This window comes from Teleopsis dalmanni, chromosome X, assembly GCF_002237135.1.
Source record: "Teleopsis dalmanni isolate 2A chromosome X, ASM223713v2, whole genome shotgun sequence".
NCBI classification, from domain to species: domain Eukaryota; kingdom Metazoa; phylum Arthropoda; class Insecta; order Diptera; family Diopsidae; genus Teleopsis; species Teleopsis dalmanni.
This window is the reverse complement of record NC_051848.1, coordinates 43,170,040-43,193,125: the sequence shown is the minus strand read 5'-3', so window position 1 is coordinate 43,193,125 and position 23,086 is coordinate 43,170,040. Positions and strand designations below refer to the sequence as shown.

At 28.2% G+C, this 23,086-nt stretch overlaps 1 protein-coding gene across 4 annotated transcripts in view; it reads right to left on the bottom strand.

The window, feature by feature from the left end:
• Positions 1-22,665, bottom strand: part of LOC119688095 (dachshund homolog 1) — a 54,233-nt gene extending 31,568 nt beyond the window's left edge. For 3 of the 4 annotated variants that reach the window (XM_038102737.1, XM_038102738.1, XM_038102740.1), the window contains exons 1-2: positions 21,580-22,665; positions 8,575-8,601 (exon numbers count right to left, since the gene is read on the bottom strand). In XM_038102737.1, coding sequence (XP_037958665.1) covers positions 8,575-8,601; positions 21,580-22,577 — 1,025 coding nt within the window. In that variant the 5' untranslated portion in view covers positions 22,578-22,665. The remainder of the gene's footprint in view (positions 1-8,574; positions 8,602-21,579) is intronic. The other variant, XM_038102739.1, reaches the window with a different exon arrangement.
• Positions 22,666-23,086: the final 421 nt, after the last annotated feature.

Here is a 23,086-nt window from a genome sequence, read left to right as displayed (position 1 = left end):
TAAGTCGAAGGATAACATGGTGCCTCTTTCTTGGCTGACAGAGCACACACAAGATCTATGTAAGTTAGGATAGCGACGGTCCATTATTAGAATTAGTTTTTTCTCTCACAAACCATACTGAGCAAAGATAAAAGTCACCTTTGACTTTCCTTTTAAAAAATGAGGTAACAATATTGCTTTAGCCTCTATTTAGATAAGTCTAGTTAGTGATATAATTTCTGGTGTCTTTTTTTCGGATAAGAAGATATAAGATCTATAGAATTTTCGATAGCACAATCCCATTTAAAATGCAAAATCTTTCACTCCCTCATAAACCACGCTGAACACAGCTAAAAGTTATCTGCTGATCTTCCACTTTGCTTTTGAAAAAAAAGGTACATATTTAAGAAAGCTATAAGTTACGTTTCGATACTCAATTTTTTTTTCAATATCAAAAAATAAACTTTACCATACCAGGATCTAAAAGTTGCTTCCTAGTATGTTTCCACTTTAGTTTTAAAAATAGTTATTTCACATTAAGATAGACATTTATTTAGTTAATTTATATGTTGATGAATTTGTAGAGGGAATTGAGAAAGAGAGAGAGAGACAGAGAGAGAGAGAGACAGAGAGAGAGAGAGACAGAGAGAGACAGAGAGAGAGAGACAGAGTGAGAGAGAGAGAGACAGAGAGAGAGACAGAGAGAGAGAGAAACAGAGGGAGAGACATTGAAAGAGAGACAGAGAAAGAGAGACAGACAGAATGAGACAGAGGGAGAGAGACAGAAATAATGAGACAGAGAGAGAGAGAGCGAGATAGAGAGCGAGACAGAGAGATAGACACACAAAGCAGACAAAGAGAGAGACAATGAGAAAGAGAGAAGAAAAGTGTGATATGCTTTAACTTGAATTTAGGTAAGTCTATACAGGAACACAGTTTCTGGTGTCTATTCCTCGAACCTCCTAATTTACGTCTATTCTTTTGTATAAAAAAGAAATAGCAATTTCTATAACAAAAATTCGTAAGATTTGATGAGTTTATTTTTCGATTGATGTCAAGGTAATACAGAAATTCTGGATAGTATGGTATTGCAATCATTGTTCACACTAAATCTGAACGAAACAATATTAATAGGTGTGATTTTCGATGTTAAAATGAGCACAATACTTAATTGGCTGTGGCGTAATTAAAATTTAAACACAAAACAGTGGAAGCATTAATGTAATTATAACAACAAATACAACAACATAAATAGTAGTTGTATTTGTTGAATGATTATTAATATATATACTTAAGCATATATAAATTCGGTTGCTGTTATTTTCTTTGTTTTTTTGTTTTTTTTTTAATTTTTTTTAATTTATAATTACTTGAAAGTTATAATTTCATTATTAGAATTGCCGTTGGTATTATTTTGTGCTTTATTCCCAGACAATTTTGTTGAATTTGAAGTGCTGCAACCATGCATGGCTGAAAACTGCTGTGTTGTTGCGCTTTTGTATTAACATTAGAACTAAATGAGTTATTAACACGCTAAATTAAATTAGACGCCATGACAACCGGCGCAAAAAGTTTCAAAACGCTCAGAAAAAATATAGAGAAAAATTTGCAAATAGAAAAATGTGAAAACACTGCAATATTGAATTAAATAATAAAACTTATTGCGATATTAAAATAAGGGTAAAAGGGAGAGAAATGCGGCCGAACCATTCATTGGACAAAAAACCTACCTTTGCCAACTCCAGGGAATCGGAATAGGGCTACCGCAAAATTCACTCAAGTGAACACAAGTACGGGTATCTACAAGCTATTTTGTATAGGTTAATTCGTACAAGTTGCAATAGCAGCAGCAGCAGATATGTGAGAAAATGATATATATCTTGCAACCATATAACATATAACATAAAATGGTACAATATATACAGATACATACATACAAACATATAAACACATAAAAATATATGTAAATGTAATAGTGGAAAATTCACTAAAATGGACTTATTATTTGTATTAAAAACTATAATTGGTTCATTAGATTGATACAATTTTTAAACTTGGGCTTGCCATGACTCTGAAATAATTTTTATAGCTTCTAATTGTCGAGTGAACATTGCTTAAATTGCCACTTTTTACGGTTATTCCCATGAAGTGTCGATGGTTTTCCATTCAGTTTTTTAATAATAGAAATCAATACAAATTATATTACAAAATATAAATTAATGCCAGTTTCATTAGGTTAATTTAAAATAGAAAATATTAAAATCTATATAATTTCGTTATTTCGTTATAACATATATATCCAAAGTTCAAAGTAAAGATACTTACGCTCTACACCTGATTTTGTGGGAATCACAATATGGCAAGGAGACTATTTAGCAGTAATTAATAATAATATATATATATATATATATATAAATATGTATATTTTAATTTAATTGTGCTACTCTCTGTATTGCTCATAGAAACATTAATATATATTATAAAGTTAATTAAATTATCCATAGTACTTTTTAATATAATATTGTTTAAATACCGCAGTTAATATAATAATGTAAATTTATTATCTGAACTTTTAATTATATAATGACAGCTTTAAGATTTAATCAAGAACTACTTATCATCTACAAATAAGTGGAACAAAGTTCATTTCTAATGAATGAAAAATAATCAGTGCTTATAATTGACGACCAAAAAGTATATCATATAAATCTATCACTTTTCAAGAGTTCAAATGTGGTCGTGAGAGGAATTTCTCAAGATTTAGTCTGCGGACCTCTACCCGTTTATGCCATCGATAGTACTACCGATACATAACAATGAATATTTTTCATTTTATTGATAATGATATTGGAAAAATATTGAAACCAACCATCACGAAACACATTAAATATATAATAGATCCTTATAAATCTGATTTAGGGCTGAGACACACTTTTCTGAAATAAATAGGTCATTTAATGAATAGTTCAATTTAACTAAAAATATTAAAGACTCTTACACAACTATTTTACAAATAGTATGAAAAGTTAATAAATAAATATCCCCAAATTATTCAATCTGATAGTGTAATAACTGTTCAGAAATATATAAAAGTCTAGAATATAAGCATGATTTTTAAAATTTTATAAATAGACTAATCTAACATATTCACAGCTTAATGATAGAGTAACTGCTCAAAGAACTCAAAGACTAATCATAATATTAAAGACTAATCATAATATCAAAGACTAATCATAATACTCAGTAATAAATGACTAATCACTTATTAACACTAACAGGAAAATAAGAATACAAAATAATATTAATTAGGAAATAAAATAATGATGGAAAGAAATAAATCTAGCAAAGTTAGAACGAACTTCTAACAACATGAGAATGCGAAAAGTTGCACTCTCTGCAAAGATAGCAATATGATTTACTGCTTCCAGGAAGTGCCATTGAAGCGTTCGACTATACACTAGACCCTTATACGTAAGTGAAATATAATTCGAGAGAAATTCATTTAGTAGATAAATCTTACAGGACTTAATTACCATATGAAGAATTTAGATGTGGTAGAAAGTGATTTCTGTCGACTTTGTCATGAGGAAACAACAGAACATATTTTATGCAATTGCCCAGCGGCGGCAAAAAGTAGGCTCGACTACCTTGAAAGCGGGCTCTTAGTCTCAAATCTAATAGGTAAAATTAAGCTCACATCAATTACGAAATTTATAAATAGTCTAGAATTGTTTTACTTGAATCTATAGGCGCATAATAGATCTTTTAGGTCGGGGTGCATTAATAGCCTAAAATTTACTAAATAAATAAAAAAAATAGTGAATAAAAATGTAATACATGTTGAAGAACGTACTTTATATATCTTTTAAAGTTTTACTCTTACTACGAAATCAAGAAACAAAAAAATTTTAGTTCCATTCACTTAAAGTTCCTAAAATCATATCATATAAATCACATGCACAATTTTTTTAATTATTAACTATATTTAATAAGTACTTAGGCATCTAAAAACACTATTTCAGTATAAAACATATATAACCCGCTTGTTTAAAAAAGATTTAAGCTATACTGTGCTGCTCAAAAAGTATTACTATGTAACAACTTAATAAGTAGTATGTAAGCTATAACTGAACATTTCAAAATAGATATTAATAGACAAATTAAATTTTATAGGTTCTCATGGATCTACATATGTTAATACAGTTGGAGAACGGAATTAAGCCTATCATTTAAATTAAATTTTTCTTATGGACATGTTACTAGTTTATTATAGTATATATTAAAATCTTTGTATAATTGTAGTTAGATATACATAAAGAATTGATCAGATCTTCATATTTCACGTACAGTTATCAATATCCGAACCTACATTTGGATATTAAGATAAAGGCTTTTTAACGCATTTTACTCTAATCAAAATATAGAATTTTATTAAACTTTAAGACCCAATTAAGACATTACATAGATATATACGCATATATTAATAATATAATTTATGTGTAATGTAAGTAATGTGTAATAATATATCAAAAAGTATTAACAATATTTATACAACATCTATAAACAATATTATTGGATGATTGACGTAAGATTGTTCATCTGATATGTAAGTATCTAACTTCACTTAATGTCTTAATTGATTTGTCAAAAAATCGTGTCAATTGAAACTTTCATTAAAGCATTCAGACAATGGAACCCATAGATGGAAATATGTCAATTGCATTGTGACACGACAGACAGACAAATTTAACCGCCAACTTCATTTGTCACAATTTAACCGAATCTCCTGCAATTTGCATTTTGCGGTTGCTCGCTGACAAACATTTTATCTCATTTGTTTAGCATTCATACAAAGTATCTTTTATATATTAGTATTCACTCTGTGGCACTCTGCGGCACTGTATGGCACTCTACTCATTCATATACGAATATAAGTGACTGTGAGTGCACTTACTTGTATTCCATACCCATATTCTCATACCTTTGTTAATACCCGTATTATACTCGTATTTTATGGGGCTCCCACTTCTTTTGTCTGCTCTCAGCTCTCAACTCTCGGTTGTCTGTAATTTTCACCGCAATCATTTTAACAACATTTAAACACCGTGGTTGGTCTTCTTGGCTTGACTCTGACCAAACTGAACTGTCACTTACGATCAATGGAGTTCACATCATGCGATCGATTAAGTTTTAATATTGCATGTCAGCAATTTTAAAAGATTTTATAAAAATTTTTTATTATTTATTCATATGAGATCATATATACATATGTATATTATACATACGAGTTAACGTCTTAGTATGTCTTGGATCTATACGGGTATTTCATTTTAAGCAAGCAAATCTGTATGACGTTTCAAGAGTGAAGCGCGGCACGCTTGCACAGATTTGCGGTTTTACGTCAACTTTTTTTATTTTTTTTTAATTTTTTTGATTTTTTTGATTTTTTTTATAATTTATGGATACAGTATATATTCCGTTATTTTGGAATTTTTCGAATGTGGGTGCCTCAAATTATGCAACCGAGTCTGTTGACAAACATTTGACAGACGTTGTTAAATGTCAGTGTCAATTTAGGGCAAAAAAAATTTAATTATACTTCATTTGGATTTTTGACATTTTCCATGAAAGTAAAAGGGAAAGGGGTCTGGTCTTAGTGAGAACAGATCCAAATTAAAAAATGATTCTTTAATTTTCTTCCTTTTTGTTTTTTGAATTTTTCGGTGAAGGTGCGGAGACTTTTTATATAAATGCACTAAGTTAATAAATTCATTAATGAATTAAATAGTTTGAGAATAATATATTTAAAATAATATATTAATATGTTGTTAATATATATTAATAACATAATATGCTCAAATATAAACAAGAAAAAAATAGTGTTCATTAACGATATGACTTACATTCAATGAAAGAATTATATATACTGATAGTCTGCGTTTATAATTTAACTTATATTGCATGATAGAGTTACATATGTAATAGGTCTTAGCTAATCTGAATCTCTGATTATTCGTATGCCCTCGTAATCCCAACAAATAATTCCAGAGAAATGAAAATAGAAATTATGCATTCCTTATAGTCCCTATCGATCACAGATTCGCTAATCCGAATAGCATGCTATGAACATGTGAGGTCGTTAATCTAATAAAAAAAATCACATTTATAGGTATTTATAAAGACGTTTTCTACGCCCAAATGTTTTAGTTTTTAAATCTGCTTATATATTTTTAAAAATTTAATTTATTGAAATTAAGTGCATATACGTAAGGCACAGCATTAATACATTTTTTAAAATACTCCTAAAAATAATGCCATTTCAATTTTCTAATAATAGTTTATGATAAATCTAAATCAATATTAAAATATTAAAATTTTCGATGTTATATTTGGAAAAATCATTTTTTTCCAAATTAACGATTAAGATTAGTAACTTAATATAAACAATATTAATTATTTATATTTATATAAATTTTAAGTCTATATCTTTCACAAAGTCTGAGATACGGCCATTTAAAAAGTGATCTGAAATTCAAAATTTCAAAACTCCATGGATCGGTCTAACGTATCTTCTAAGAACACAATTTAAATTTTTTTCCCGAGACACAGATGTTTTAATTTAAAACAAGGAGCTCATAAAGAAATGTAAGCCAAATCCATGAAAGTGATGAGGTCAAAAACCGTTACACTAAAAAATAGACATTTTATGGGTTTATGACTTAATCAAGTGAATGTTTCATTTAACTTATCGTTTAAATTAATGAACAGTTGAGCTCATTAACAATGTATTATTGTTAAGTTTATATTCAGTTTCTGGTTCTAAAATGTACATTTAAACTTTAGTAGACTTTTTTGAGAAATTTAATATAACTCCCGGATATCAGAGTTCTACTGTAAATATATATAATTGTAGCAAAAGTCAAGCTGCATATGAACTTTATAAGACTTTTTTGGGACTTTTAGTATAAATTCCGCAATTCGAGTACCTTAGTAAGTCGGAGTTACTTCAATTCTAATGGATTCGGATTAGCGGAGTTCTACTGTGCATGTATATAATACTAGCAAAAGTCAAGCTGCATATGAACTTTATAAGGCTCTTTTGGGACTTTTAGTATAAATTCCGCAATTCGAATATCTTAGTAATTGGGAGTTATTTTAATTTGAATGGATCCAGATTAGCAGAGTTCTACTGTAATTATACATAATTGTAGCAAAAGTCAGACTGCATATGAACTTTATGACTCTTTTAGGACTTTTTGTATAAATTCCGCAATTCGAATATCTAAGTAATTCAGAGTTATTTTAATTCTAATGGATTTGGATTAGTGGAGTTCTATTGTACATGTATATAATAATATTAAACATCACTAATATGTACATAATAAGTATACATTACATATATTATATATATTTTATAAGAATACAACTAAACAAATAATAGAATTACTATTTAAAAAAATATAGTAATTATTACCAAAATATTCAAAAACAGAAAAAAAAAATAAAAATATTATATATATATATATATATATATATATATAAAGCCACTTTAAAATACTGAAAGGTAAAACCATAACAAAACGACTTTAAAAAGACAAAACAATATAAACAATATCCTTTTGATGTGTAAAAAAAAAATTAATAAAATAATTTAATATTAAACATTGTTTTTCATAAGTTTCAATAAAAAAAATTATGAAATAAAAATGAACTGCTCAAGAGTATTTTAGAGTGAAAAATTAATATACAAGTATAAATATATATGTATATAAATTAAAATTAAATAAAGTTGCATTTAAAAATCAAAAATTTAAATGTACAATACTTATAAAAAGATATTACTGACTGTCTGTTGCTGTTCTGCAGAATATTGCTAGAAAGCTGGTATTTATATATATTATATAAATGTAAATTTCATACGATACATACATTAAAAGTGAAGTTGACGTACACTCAGTATCTGGTATTTTGGGTCCATATATATACATCCATTACCTGTGTTTGTTGGAAATTTGAGCTTCACTTCTCTTACGTCGCTCCACTTTTACTTCTTGGCTTATGACTCAATTCAGAACGTATAAGATATATGTAATTTTTTATTTAAATAAAAAATTAAAAAATGATAAATAAAAAATAAATTTTTTCAATTTTTTTTCAATTTCTGCTTAAGCTCGATTGAGTTAATCATTAACTCAATGTGTACAGTTTTCATATATTTTATGCTCTATTTACGTTTATTTACGCTTATCCTGCAACTTCCGCCTTTACCTGTTCAAATTGTTGGCAACCCTGAGCAAATTTAATTTGTTTTTCTTCAGTGCCGGTTGCTTATTTCGTATTTCCGTTCTTTTCAGCTAGAGCACGTGCCGCTTAACAGTTATTTTCATTACTTTTGGTACTCTACACCGTTATACTTTTGTATATAGTACAAAATATTTTATAATTTTAAAATATTTTCATGTTTTGTTTTTTAATTTTTTTTTTTAATTAATAAAATTTTTTCGCTCTAAAAACTCTTAAGTTAACATTTTTTTTTAGTATTGGTTTTATGTACTTGTTTTGTATGGAAAGGAATAATCATTTTAAAGTTTTTACCTCTCAGGTGGCTTGATTGATAAGCATCTGCAATTAAAAAGAAAAAAGAAAAATATTGACCATACGCTCAGCTCAAGTGAATTACAATATTTCAAAATTTATATTTATTAAAACATATGAAAATAATTTTATATATTTACATTATAAGAGTATTAAGAAATATATAAAAAATTTTAAATAAAATAATATAGAAAATGTCAAATAAATTAAATAAAATATTTAATAAGATTATGGAGTGTGTAACACGAGCACAATTGTCTAAAATATTGCAGTAATTCAAACTTAATTGATACCAGTTTCGAATTTGCAAATTAAAAAAGATACAAGATACAAGATACTCAAGTGGTGTGCCCATGTAAATGCTAAACTACAACTCTGAGCACTTAATTGTGGCTAACCGCTTCACTTGTCCTAACACTGGTCACCGCCACTGCCACTGTTACGGCTACTGCTGAACCCGTAACAGTACTGAAAATACTCACACACTTACTCATAAGCTAAGTGGTTAAGCCACAATATTAGCTTGACGCAACCCGCGCTCGCATCAAGTCTCGAACGACAATACAATTCTGCAGCAGTGCAAATAACATGAAATTGGCTCTCCACTTGGATTTCAACTTGTTTCCCTTCTGCGCTTGGGCCCAACAACAGCAACCAACTCAACCTGACCAAACCAAACCTCAGAAGTAGTAAATATGAAAGCAAAATAAATTGAAAAAAAAAAAAATATATATATATATATAACGAAAATGCTTTTCAATAAAGCATTTTTTGTGTTGTCTTAACTGCTGCTGTGCCGTCTCTGTTGTTGTTGTTGTTGCTAGAGTGGCTATCGCGCAGTGCACTTCGATATAATTTTCAATACCCTTGTCAGCCTACCGCCTGGTAATATTATGGTCAGGTCGGTCACTCACTATCTTGCTTGCTTGCTTGCCAAAAACTTTGAAATATGCAAAAAATTTAAAAATTCAGAAATGTTAAATGCAAAAATTGCACAGTTTGTACGCAAAGTAGACAAACGCTACAAACACTACGAGCACTACTACCGAAAACCTTAAAAAAAAAAATATACACAAATGTATAGTTCCAACAAAGGAACTATAGTGAAAAGGTTATAATTACCCCTCCTGAGATACTCTTACTCAGTTACATGCCACAAATATGGTTGGGGTGCTCGTACTATTCGCAGCGGTCGGCTACAATAAGTAACATAACTACGCTTAGACAAGCACGGCAAGGGTGCGAGGATAGAGACGGTTTGTTGGTAAGTTGGTTACTTGCTTGTACCCTTTAGCATTATTACTGCATACTGCGTATGATACTAAGCAGCCTTAAAGGCCTATTCCTGAACTTACATCTACAGACGTCTTAGTCTTAACTGCAATAGTACGAAAGTGAAGCAAGTACCTAAGTACATCGCATACGAGTATAGAAATAAATAAGTACGTATGTCTGTATATCTGTATATCTGTATATCTGCACACATATATCAGTAGTAGGATTCAATGTAAATATTAACATAATAATACGTTTAACATAAGCTACTACTAAACCGGCTCACATTAAGCGCAATTCAAAAATATGCTCTTCTGTGCTTTTCGGTGTTGCTTGCAGTTGCTTTTCGCACAGTTGCATTTGGATCTAAGTCAGGTAACAAAAAAAAAAAAACAAAAAATACAAGAAACAAGAAAAAACTTAATTAAAGTATGAAGAACGAAATTAATTTAATTGTTTTGTTGACGACTTATTTATAACTTAGTTTTGCAGCACATTGTTAACAAGGAAATGACATATGAACTGCATATGACGAATTCTGACAGATTACAAAGTAATAGAGGGGTGTGTGCAAAAATACAATTTAAATTGAATTAATCAAAGGACTTGGTAAGAGAAACCACAACAATTATAAATGACCCCACATTTAGACATATATTGGGATATTAAATACGAATTACTACCGATACTGTATTTTATAGTATAAGCTGTATACAATATTTCTGTGGTTAAAGTAATAAAGATGTAGGAAGATCCGTTGCATAATAGTTTCACAATAGCTGCTTTATACTAGCAATTTTTTTATTATTTAGTTTTTTCAAATAGTATACTGCTTTTACAATAGTTGCTTTATAGTAGCATTTTTTATACTATTTGGTTTTTTCATGTATTCATTTTTATTTATAGTATTATATTCTCTCCATCGATAAACATACATAAATGTATATTTCAATATTTATCTAAAAAATTTGGTGATAATATATTTATCCAAGTCGTTTAATTAACCCCTTATATCGTTTAACGCATGCTTGAAATCGTCATACCTATATTGATCGGAAACCTGGCTTGGTAACTCTGAAATCGAAAGAAGAATATAATCATTTATCAATCGATGCTTGCGCTACATATTAGACATATGGTGGCTTAGAACGATTTCAAATAAAGAGTAATGAAGAATAACGTACCAAACAAACATAAACAACGAGATAAGAAGAAAGAAGTACGGTTCGATTGGACACACACTGCGTAACCCTTATGAAGATATCGCGCATGCTGCACTTACTTGAAACCCCCAAGGGACTAGGCGCAGGGGCAGACCAGCAATGACCTGGAGAAGAACAGTTCAGCAGGAGACGTGCAAATCATTTAACGAGTTGAAAGCAATAGCACAAAATAGAAACCAGTGGAAAACTTTTATAGACTCCTTAAGCTTTTAATTAATTTAATTTTTTTATAATTCTTATTTAGTTTTAATGATTCAATATACAAATTTGTGTATCAATTTTAATTAGCTTAATAATGATTTCTGATTAGTACAAATATGTTAATGTAAAATTAGTTAATCAATGAAGTTCAAGTTTATGAACTTCATCAAAGTATCATTCGGTGTTAAGAGAAAGAAATTGTATGTAGTTATATATATATATATATATATATATATATATATATATATTATTGCTCTTCAAGAAATCATGTTATGTGATTTATTCAAATTTAAATTGCTGTATAACGTGTTTTAATAAGAGAATTAAATCTAAAAATACATTTAGTTACTGGAGAGTAAATGGTCCATTAAGCTTGAGAAATTTTGAAAAAGCCATCCAATATTACAATTAAGGTATGCTGAATAAAAGAATAACTCTGAATGAAACTTTATTCAATATGGCCAAGTTTTAAGCTCTCCGGAATAGGTTTTATCCCATAGATTGAAGTCTTCAGCTAATTTTGATTTAATTTGAATTAACGAATATGTCTACAAAATTAAATCGTTATTTTTGATTTTAGAATTATAAATTAATTGCTAATAAGTCTTTAATTTTATAATTACATTGTTATGTTAATGAAATAGGAATTTTAAAATTTAAATGGTTATGAAATCTTAGAATCAAAATATTAATTAAAATTACTGCAATACAACCATTTGATACATTATTATTAAATTTAATTTTAATGTCAGTTTTGACAATAGCGACTATTTTACTTAATATTGAATTTAGAAGATAGGTTTTAAATAGTAGGGAATCGCAACAACAAAATTTTATTATTCTTATTAATTAATTAAATTTTTGGCTACCCATATAACTGTTTCAAGTATTGCCAAATACACATCCTCAGTGATCTTGGAATTATATCTTATTTTTGATTATTCGCTTAAATAATTTTTTTAGACAGTAAGTACGCACGGTTGAATTCGTGCCCTGCCACGAATTGAAGCTTAAAGTCAGTGTTCATTAGCCAAGTGACCCAAAGCAATACTGTTTACTGTGCAAAAAAATTTACTTGCTGTGTTACATAAATTAATTAATTCTATTTAAATTTTTAATTGTTAAATTTCAGTACTATTTTTTATTTAATAATACATTATTTTAATTATGACTTCATTTTTTAAAGAGAAATGATGATATGTATTGTCATGCAAAATAGATTAAATTAAATTAAATTAATAAATAAATGTCTTGTATATCTGAACTACTTGGTGTATTAACAGAAATTCAATATTTTCTTGATAAAATCACCAGTTATTTGATATATTTTTAAATAGGTGTTAAATACACATAAATCACGCTCCATACTTCTAAAAATAATAAAACTTCTTGCAGTTAAATGTCTGATTTTGTACTGTACAGAGTTGAACGAGACTCGTATGTTATAAGTGATGAATATAATAACTTAAACTTGTATGGATAAAACAACAAAACCCTTAAATAAATGTAATTATCATTTCAAATTTCTTTTGTTTAAAAAAATAAAAACAATTAAAAATTGTTAAATAAAAAGTTTTTAATATCGCATTAACTACTTTTGTCCAATACAAGAAACGGAAACAGATAAAAATAACAATTGTCAGAGACTTCACATTGAAATAATAAACAAATTTTATGGCATTGATTGACTCATTTAACTTATTTATTTATGTTATTTAATATTTTTCCCTATTAAATCTAATAAAACAGACGCAGTTATACTTGGCTGCCATAGAGCTTAGCAATAATTTCAATACTAAATCAATACTCGATGGTCGGTTAGGTTAATCGTGCAATTCTCACAAATTACCGATCGAATGCATGCCGAGAAATGTTCACATATCTCCACCTGAAGACAAGAAACCACAAGTGTTTCTTGAAGTCGTCGATTGTGTGTTGCATGAAAGTTGTCTGGTTTCTGAATATCGCCTAACACATTTCAATCGTATAATTATTGACGTAATATCTGCACCTTTGCACTTGTCATATAAAATCAATTAAATAAAAAACTTTGTATTCCTAGGTAATTAAATTTATCAAGATACTTTTTCATTCTTATAGAAGTTATTATTTCCAGTTCTAGCAGTCTTTTAGTAAGATTTACTTATAAGACTACGAAAGAAACCAACTCTATGAATTTGTTAAAAAAATATAATATTCTTATTGGTGTGTTTAGTTATTAATTAAATATTAAATTCCATTTAAATGCTTATATGATATTTATTTTATAATATATTTTCATTCTGTATTATATATAATACTATATTATATTATATTATAAGCAATATTATATTATATTATATATAAGTCCATTTAATAAAAAATATTGTATAAACAGTCAAAAATTCAAATAATTAAAAATTATAAAAAAAAAATGTTGTTGTTGTAATTCACTACTTTTCAAAACCTCTCTAGAAAAAACATTTATTATTATCTTTTAATTAAGCAGTGTTCTATCGATTTTTATTATTTCAGTTCACTTTAAGTAGTTTCGGAAGATACCATTTGTCCTGTCTGATTCCCCTTTTTTAAGTCAACACCTCAGTTTCTTTTTCGTTGTTCTTTGAATTGTTACAAATACTGAGCACGCAAAGACCTATGAATGGACGTATACCTTTCCAAATTACCTTACATTCAGAATTGTTTTACGAAATTTTCTTAAAGAAATTCGAAAATCTTTAAAATTTGGAAATTTTTCATGAGAATACTATATCTCCTTCTATTTAACTATTAAGGCTTCAATAGTTTTTTTATGAGGAAACATAACATAAAAAAAGATAGTTTGCGTTAAAGTCTTCCATCCCTCATACATAGTCTTTGTTTGGAGTCAGACAATAACATACCAAATGAAGTCTGAATTCATCAACATATGGTAGTAATCAGTTTTTGATTTTAAAGATTGGTAATAATTTGTTAACAGATATTATCGGATCATAAATAATTAATACACAAACAAAATGATATAATACATAATTTTGTAAAAAATAAATATATTCAAAAAAATTTTATCTATTTTTATATAGGATGTATGCCTCACATATTTGATCAGTAGAGGAATTAATATAGCGATGAGCACTATATTTGTGTATTAGTTAATTGCAAGGTCTCATGTATATTATTGGACTCACCGAATAATATTTATAAATACCAAGCAATTTCAAAATGCTTAATCTGAATGATAATGCCAAGTATGAACCATTTAAGATATAGGTTCATATATAACAAAGGATTCAGTTATATAGTAAACTATATATATAATAATATAAACATATAATAATATAAATAGTATATAATATTTATAGTATAATAAATTACATATATAGTAGTCTGTATATAGTATTTCTAGTATAATAAACTAGATGTATAGTAATCTGTACTAATATACTATATACTTATAGTAATCTAGTATACTTAAAGTCGATACTCAATTCAACCTAAGCATGCATTTAGTTAGTTTCTAAGTGTTCCACCACATTAAGTGTATATCGGTATAGTCGATATAATCATAAGTACTTCTATGTAGTAAATCTATTAAAGTTTTGTATAAATGGCTGAATTTCAAGTTCTCAATTTCAATTTCGAACTCTAATCAACTAAAAAGTTAAATATATACAAGCGAGTCATAAAGGTAAATAAAAATCTATCGTTTCGTATGAAAAATTGATAAATCACTTTGAAGGAAGCTCCCTTTGTTTACATTATATATAATAAAATTTTAAACTGTTTAAATATCCATTAAAAGTAATTAATTAAAAAACTATTAACTGAAATCCAATATTTATTTACAAAATATATTGAGGGTTCAACAAAGACAAAGGTTCACATTTCAATTTTATTACACTATTATATTTTGGTTTTTTTAATCGTAAAAAGTACCTATTATGAGTAAAATAAATAAATAAATTTCATAATTGAAAAAAGACATTATTTCTTTATAAAATGATAATGATGTTAATATGTATTTTGTTCATATTAACTATTACAGAACTGCATAGATAAGAAATGAATGTCGGATACCTATGAATACATTATTATTATGAAATATTTTCCATTGCTTCTTCTTCAAGACAACCCATGTTGTTTGGGGAAAACCCAGAAATGTAAATTTAGGCTACATATTTGAAGAGAACAGAAACGCATTTGATGGCAACACAGGAAAATAAATAATATTGAGTTCTCTTTGATCAACAATTATATATATTATGTTAACTGAAAGTACTATACAGTTACTAACTGTAAGAATGATGAGCCCAAACAGTTATATGGGATTTTTTCAGAATAATTAGATTGATGAGTTGTTAATTTATCTCAGATTTAATATGAAATATCTTTCTTCATAATCGAAATATGCACAGTTGGTTTTTTAAACATATTGGTTTGTCTATTCCTAGAAACAGTATTAGATGTCTGTTAATATAGTTTAACGTTATCAATGATAATATCTAAATTCCGTAAAATTTTTAGGTATTATACTTACTAAACAATTTTCAACAAAAAAAAAAATCACTATATATAAAAGAACAATTTCAGAAGCATCAAAAGATTAATAACACGTTATACAACTAATCTTAGGAATGAATATAATAAATATACATAAAATGAAATTAATAAAATTCTAAAAAAAAATTTTACTTTACATTAAGTGTTGGAATTAGAAATAACTTATTTACAATTTCATACACTGCAAAAATCTATTTAGGAACACTCATTGTACACATTATTATTATTATTGTAAAAGAAGGGATAGTGTACTGCGACCTAAAAGATCTATTAAGCCCTTTAATCAGACTAAAGTTTTCTCGCTTTAATAAAAGACAAAATAGAGTCTATCTTTCCTAGTCTTGGATCCTTGTGATCCATGAATTACCCTCCTTGGTGTTAATTCCGCTTGTGCATTAGTGCCGGCACATGGTATGCAATTTCTCTCTCTTCTCTACAGTAACTGCAGTCTGAGTTGGATTGAATTCCCAATTACGAAAGGTGATTTTTCAATCTACAGTGACCGGTCAATAATTCCGCAATAATGCTTAGGTTATTTTTTGATTGTTCTATGCAATCTTTGAAGCGTTTCCGGTTGTAAGTTTCTAGAAGCATTTTAGATTGTGATAGACGTGGTAGCCTTTCCCAATAGCATTGTACACATAGAAAATAAATTTAAATTTTATTTTAAATTAAACTAAATTCCTTAAATTAATAGACAGTATTTTTTAATATGAAAATATTAAAAACTGTTAGACATAAAAGTTTTCAACTTCAATTTCAATCTTTTAAATATTTTTAATACAAAAATAAGTATTCAACTTGAGGCATTTTCGCAAATAACACAAAAAAAACGCTATCAGAAGTGTTCTTAAATTATTTTAGAAAAAATTAATTAATAATGTTTCCAATTCAGAAAATAGAGAACAACATTTGATTAGTAAAAAATTATGATTTATTATATGGATTAAAAGATAATGGCTAAAGCCTTTGACCTCTCAAAAGAGAACAGCAATTAAAAAGTGTATGATTCTCACACTGTCAATTAATTAATTAATGTTAGTTTAATATCATAAATTATACAATAAATATAAAAAAAATACTTATATGTTAAAAAATGTATATAAATATTTACTAGCATATAGATAAAAATGATTAATAATATACAATAATAAGAAGACAATAACGACTCTTTCTGAAGTTTGACCCATTTGACGATATAAATATATTAAAATCTTTGATATCAGCGTATCAATTTATATACCTATGATAGTTTATTTTTTATATACTTTATTTATATTATTCATATATATCTATGAGAACAGAAAAAATTATTTAATACTATACAAACTATATATATTATAAAGTATACAATAGAATATATGCCACACAAAATATATATATAACTTAAACCATATGTGAAATAAAATATATATTCAAATTAATATTAAAAATATTTATAAAAATTTTATACTATATAAATTAAATGGAAATATATAAAAAAAAATAGAACTCATTAAGTTTTTAAAACTTTAATCAGATTTCTTATTTTCTTGTTTTTTGTCATTTATGATTTATATCTTTTTAATATTTTTATACAAATTATTCTTAAGTATAGGAATACCGCAACAAATCGGTAAAAGTACTGGCAGTTTTTTTTTAAATAAAACTATAAATCTTCTTTAACAATAGATTTATATATATAAAAAAATCTATAAATCAATTTTCATCTATCAGATGAGAATAGAGAGTCAAACAGATGAGTTCGAATACATGTGGTAAACGATTTTATACGACTTATAATATCTTAAGCCAACAGTTATAACTACCAGCAGATGTCACATTTAACAGAAATGATATACCTGTTAGTTTCTGAATATGTTTTTATTAGAAATTTCATTTAAAAAAGTCTCACTAATAGAGATAAATTTTGATTTATATTCAAGTTGACTCTACCACTATACAAAAGGTACAAGTTGCTCAAAATCAGGCTCTCCGAAGAATCTTCATCCGCACAAATGACATGCTAAGAGACTTTAGAATAGATCCGGTCAAAAATATCATAAAGGACAGAGCTCTGAAGCTATATGCGAAAACTGACAGGCTGTCCTACTTAACACTATATAATCTCAGAGTAATCACTAACCGCATGCGGGTGTACGCAGATCTTAGATCAAACATTAAATAATGACGAAGATTATCAGGAATGCTCATATTAGTCAGTGAGATGGGCGGGACTCTGCAAAATCCCCCCAGCTATCATAGAGTAAAAGTGCCCAGATGCACTAACTCGGAAAATGCTTAACATAATAATCAAGTTGAATGTCATATTTCAATCCAAACGTTTTTTAATTTGTAAAATGAATCTAATGAATGGAATTAAAAAAAAAATAATTTATCTGTATTATATATATGATTCTATGTGCTCTCTCTTAAAATCTCCATACTAAAAATCTGATCTAAAGAAGTGTCATCAACAAAGATAAAGTCTGCTTGTCTCTTAATTTAATTTTTAATATATCACTGAGAACAATTATTAAAGAAAAATATATTCTCTTCAATAATTTGTTAAATTCAGTTTCAGATATTGGTTTAATTATTTCAGGTGAGTTAAATTGGATTGACTGCCTTGTATCTTTAACTATCTACTTCTTAATTAGTCATAAACTGTTATGGAATTTTTAAAGTCCCACAATCAAAAGAATACTTTATATCCAATCTTTTTCAGTCTATCACACTATAAACCTATGATCATAATTTGATAGAGCTAAAAGTAGAAGTAATTATTTTAAAAGTAGAGTTCTTATTATCTCAAACTATATACCTATGTAGCACTTATAATGCAATATTAAAACAAATAATTTTTAAATTCAAATATTGAATTAATTAGTAATATTGACGATTAACAACAACTCATGAGTTAGCTTGTAAGGATATGTACATAGTGAATCATCTTCAATTTTTTTAGTATATAGAGCTTAACTTCTTACACCGTTTATCAAGATAGGAAATATATTTTTCACTACAGAAATTAACAAATGAATAAACTTTAAGCAAAATAATAGATCTTCTATATGTGTATATTCTCCTGATTAAAGATTCTAGACCAAATTTCGTTAGTATTATTGTTAACTGATTTATTGATAAATAGCAGAATACTACGTTTGTGTTGGATTCCTCTAATATTTAACTATAATTATTATTATTATTTTTACTATCTGCAATCTAAAAAATCTATTGTTTTATCTGTCGAGAAATTCTTTTAAGCTAACTTGGACAAATTATGATTATGCGTTAAGGTTTATTGATTTAAGATCAGAAATCGAATACTGTTCAATGAGATCCAATGACAGGTATTGGATCTCAGTGTATTATATATATACATTTATATATCTATGTATATATATATTTATATATATAAAAATAGATAGGTAGATATATATAAAAATAAATATATATTTATATTTATATATATAAAAATAAATATATATTTTTATTTATATATATAAAAATAAATATATATTTTTATTTATATATATACATATAGGTTTATTTATAATCATATACGTACATATTTATATAAATATAAGTAAAATAAAAATATATAAAAATAATAAAAAAATTATATGTATATATATTTATATTTATAATTATATATACAGATATTTATATAAATATAAATAATATAGAAATATAAAAAAATGTATTAAATAATTATATATATATTATAATTATAATTATGATTTAAAAAGTTCGAAATAAAAAGGTTGTACATTTTCAAGTTTATATCTCTGTGATTTGTGATATGTGATATGATTGATTGTACAACCTTTACAACAGCATTAAAATATGAGTAAAATTTTAATTCACTAAATGCAGTAGCCCTAAGCGAAAAGTTCTATAAAAACTGAATTTAATCCTCAATTTTACTCTAGTGTGGCATGGGCCACCAGCATGTAATAACGATGGATAATCTGGAATAAAGGTTACATTTTATGGTATAATGATTATTAAAAGGAATTTTTTATATTTTCACTATTTAAGTATCAAGATCAATTATTGCTGATAATCTAGAAATACATGTTTATTTTCATAAACGAATTGAATGCAATTCTAGAAAAAATTATTGATTAATTAGAAAAATTCTCATAGGTGACACGTTTTAGTATGAAAAACTTTGAAATAATTGTTGTTAAAATCAATTTATCGAGACCCTTTGCTTCAAAGACTGTTTCTTCAGTAAACGCAGCTGTTTAGCAAAGATTTCCCAAATTTACTTGTAATTAAAACAGTTCCATTTGCTAAACACTACCCACCTAATGATAATATGCATTTGTGGTTTCAAAATGGACTGGCATGAGCCGAAATAAAGCGCCTTGAACAAACACGGCATGCACGAATTTACACATTGAACTCTACATGACTCCACGCTGCTCCACGTAATAAAAGCCCAGCTCATTAAATATGTTATTTGGCATACAAAGTTTAAAGTTCTGCACTTCAAGTTGTTTTCTGAAATTATGGGTTAACTTTGCTCGAATGTGCAAACAGACTACCAGAGCTTAAGACCCATTTTAACCATCTTTTCAACATGAGTTAAACGTTTCTGTTTTTTTTTTTTTATATAGCAATAAAGCAAAGAACACAGTATTATTCTGTGAAACTTTACTTTTGGGTACATGCAATTTGCAACTCCGTTTCTTCTACGTTTGTTGATTTATAATTGGCATACGTTTCGTGCGCCATACCACGGGCAAAGGGGCAACGGAGCAACGGGGCAAAGGGGCAAATAAATGCAACACTGAAATACGTTTGTATTGCGTATTTCCGGCAAATGTCATCGCAACGCAAATGTAAACTTTTATGATTAGTATTGCACTTTTCACCTCTCCTAACTACTACCTACTCGTATTTGCACTACTGCTCTTGAGTGCTATGCATTTTTTTCCCCATTGCATGCACTTCGCAGCGTTGCATTTTGCAGTGTTGCCAAAGTCTGTTTTATTGCCAAAGTCACAATACCTTGAATGGCATTTCTTGCAATGCACTTAGGTGCATTTGTAGTAGAGTGGTAGTAGTAGTGGTAGTAGTAGTGCGTGTAAAATCAGTTGAAATTCAATTTTCATTGAAACGGAAACAGGAAACGAGCAAAATTCCTATTTAGTTTGATCGCATATCGAACTTTGATTAAATAGTTTCATATGCGTATTTCCCCATATGGCTCCGTATGGTTCGGTAAGGTTCCGTATGGCCCCGTATCTACGCATATGAGTGCTACAATTATTTGTACTATTTTGCACGAATGAATTTCCAATAATTTTTTCTTATTTTATTTTTATTTATTTTTTGAATTTATTGTACGTGGCATGCGAGCAAATTTTTTCACATGCAACGCATAACTGCATTCATGCCACAAATTTTCTTCTTATGATTTAAATTGAAATCTGTAAAATGTACAAAAGTGCATTTTACATTTTACATTTCCATATTCATTTTCATGCTGATGGGTTGGTCAAGTTAAGTCACTAACTGGGCCCGGCGGCCATAGGCCATTACCGCTAACTATGCACTCTTTATCGCACAAAACAAAAATTACATGAAATCAAAAACCCAAGCTTAACTAACACAAGAAATAATTACAATTATAATACAAACAAAAAAACAAAACAAAAAAAAACAAAAAAAAAACAAAAAAAAACAGAAAAAAATAAATAAACATATTTACTAACATACATATGTGTAGGCTTGACACATACAAGCATACACAGTGAATATTGGCTCTACCTACCTGGCAGTAGTACAGTCCCGATAAAGCACATCGAAGTCCTTGCACGACAGTAGCTTGCAGCGATTTACGCCGGGCTGTATGGCGCCCAAGCCGCGTAGGATGCGCACCTGTTCCACATTGCAGACCAGTGGCACTATGTCGAGGCGCTTTAGTTTTGTGTAGACGGTATGCAGACCGCCGACGAGATGTTTGAGGAAGAGCTCGAATGCTTGCGGTAAGCATAGCATGGTTTCGCCGCTTATTATGAAGGCAGCTACTTTTTGGCCACGATATTCTACGAGTTTGCATTCGTTGGCGCTTGGATCGGAAGTCGAGATCGGTGGTGGACTATTATAGGAGCGTGGCGGTACATGATGATGTGCGGCGGCCATCAGTTCTAACGGTGATGCATGATGCATCATTTGTAATGAATTGAGCAAACCCAATGAATGTGGTGGCAGTCCGTGTGGCATGCGTGGTGGTAAACCTGCGGGCAGACCATTTGGTGTCGGTACGCCGCCAACATGTGGTGGCGGACTTAATTGATGATGTTGTTGTTGCATTTGCTGCATCATTGTGTGATTGAGCGAAGTAACCGGACTGACAGCGCTGGGATGACGTGTCGGTGAGCTGGCCGGTGAGCAACTAGAACCGCGTCCAGTGTGTGAGCTACGTCCATTGGTACGTTCATCGATACCACCGCCGCGGCTACTGTTGTCACGTGAGCCATTCTGTTGTTGTTGCTGTTGTTGTTGTTGCTGCTGATGATGCATCAGCAGTGTTGTTGTATTCATGTTGCTGCTGCTGTGATTGTTGTTATTATTGTTGTAAGTTGGGCTGTGTTTACTGTGTGGTGGACTATTTTTTATATTATTGTTATTATTTGTTATTAAATTGTTATTATTAATGTTCATCGCTTTCGCGGGAGTTAAATCGCGATTTATAGTTATGATCGATTCATGTGAAGATACAATACTATTTTCACTTGTTGTTGATTGTGTATCAATGGCAGAATCCATTCTTTGTCATATGGGACACTTGGAATTTTGCCTTCTTTTAAGAATTTCAATAAAATGCTTTTAATATAATTGCACTGTATAAAATATTATTTTATACATCAATATTAATTATTATTATTTTTTGTTGATGTATTTAATAATCTTAATTGAAAGTATTTTTTAAAACATCACTCCACACACTTGGATCTGAAAATCAAAAATTTTTTGCATAATTGTAAGAATTTTTTTTGTTTTTTTTTAAATGTCAATAAAATATTAAAAAAATATTTGAATTGAGTGTATTTCCGTAAATGAAGTACATATATACATATATATATACAAAAACTTATTTTTTTAATTAAAATATTGATTTTTTAAATACTTAGTTTCGTTTAAAAATACACTAACTACTAATAGAAAACAACATATAGACACGGGGCTATAAGTAAAGAAGTTTACTACACACACATCAAGTAAAGTTTATCTACAATTCCCAATAACTTATCTTAGTCCAAACTAATAATACGCCC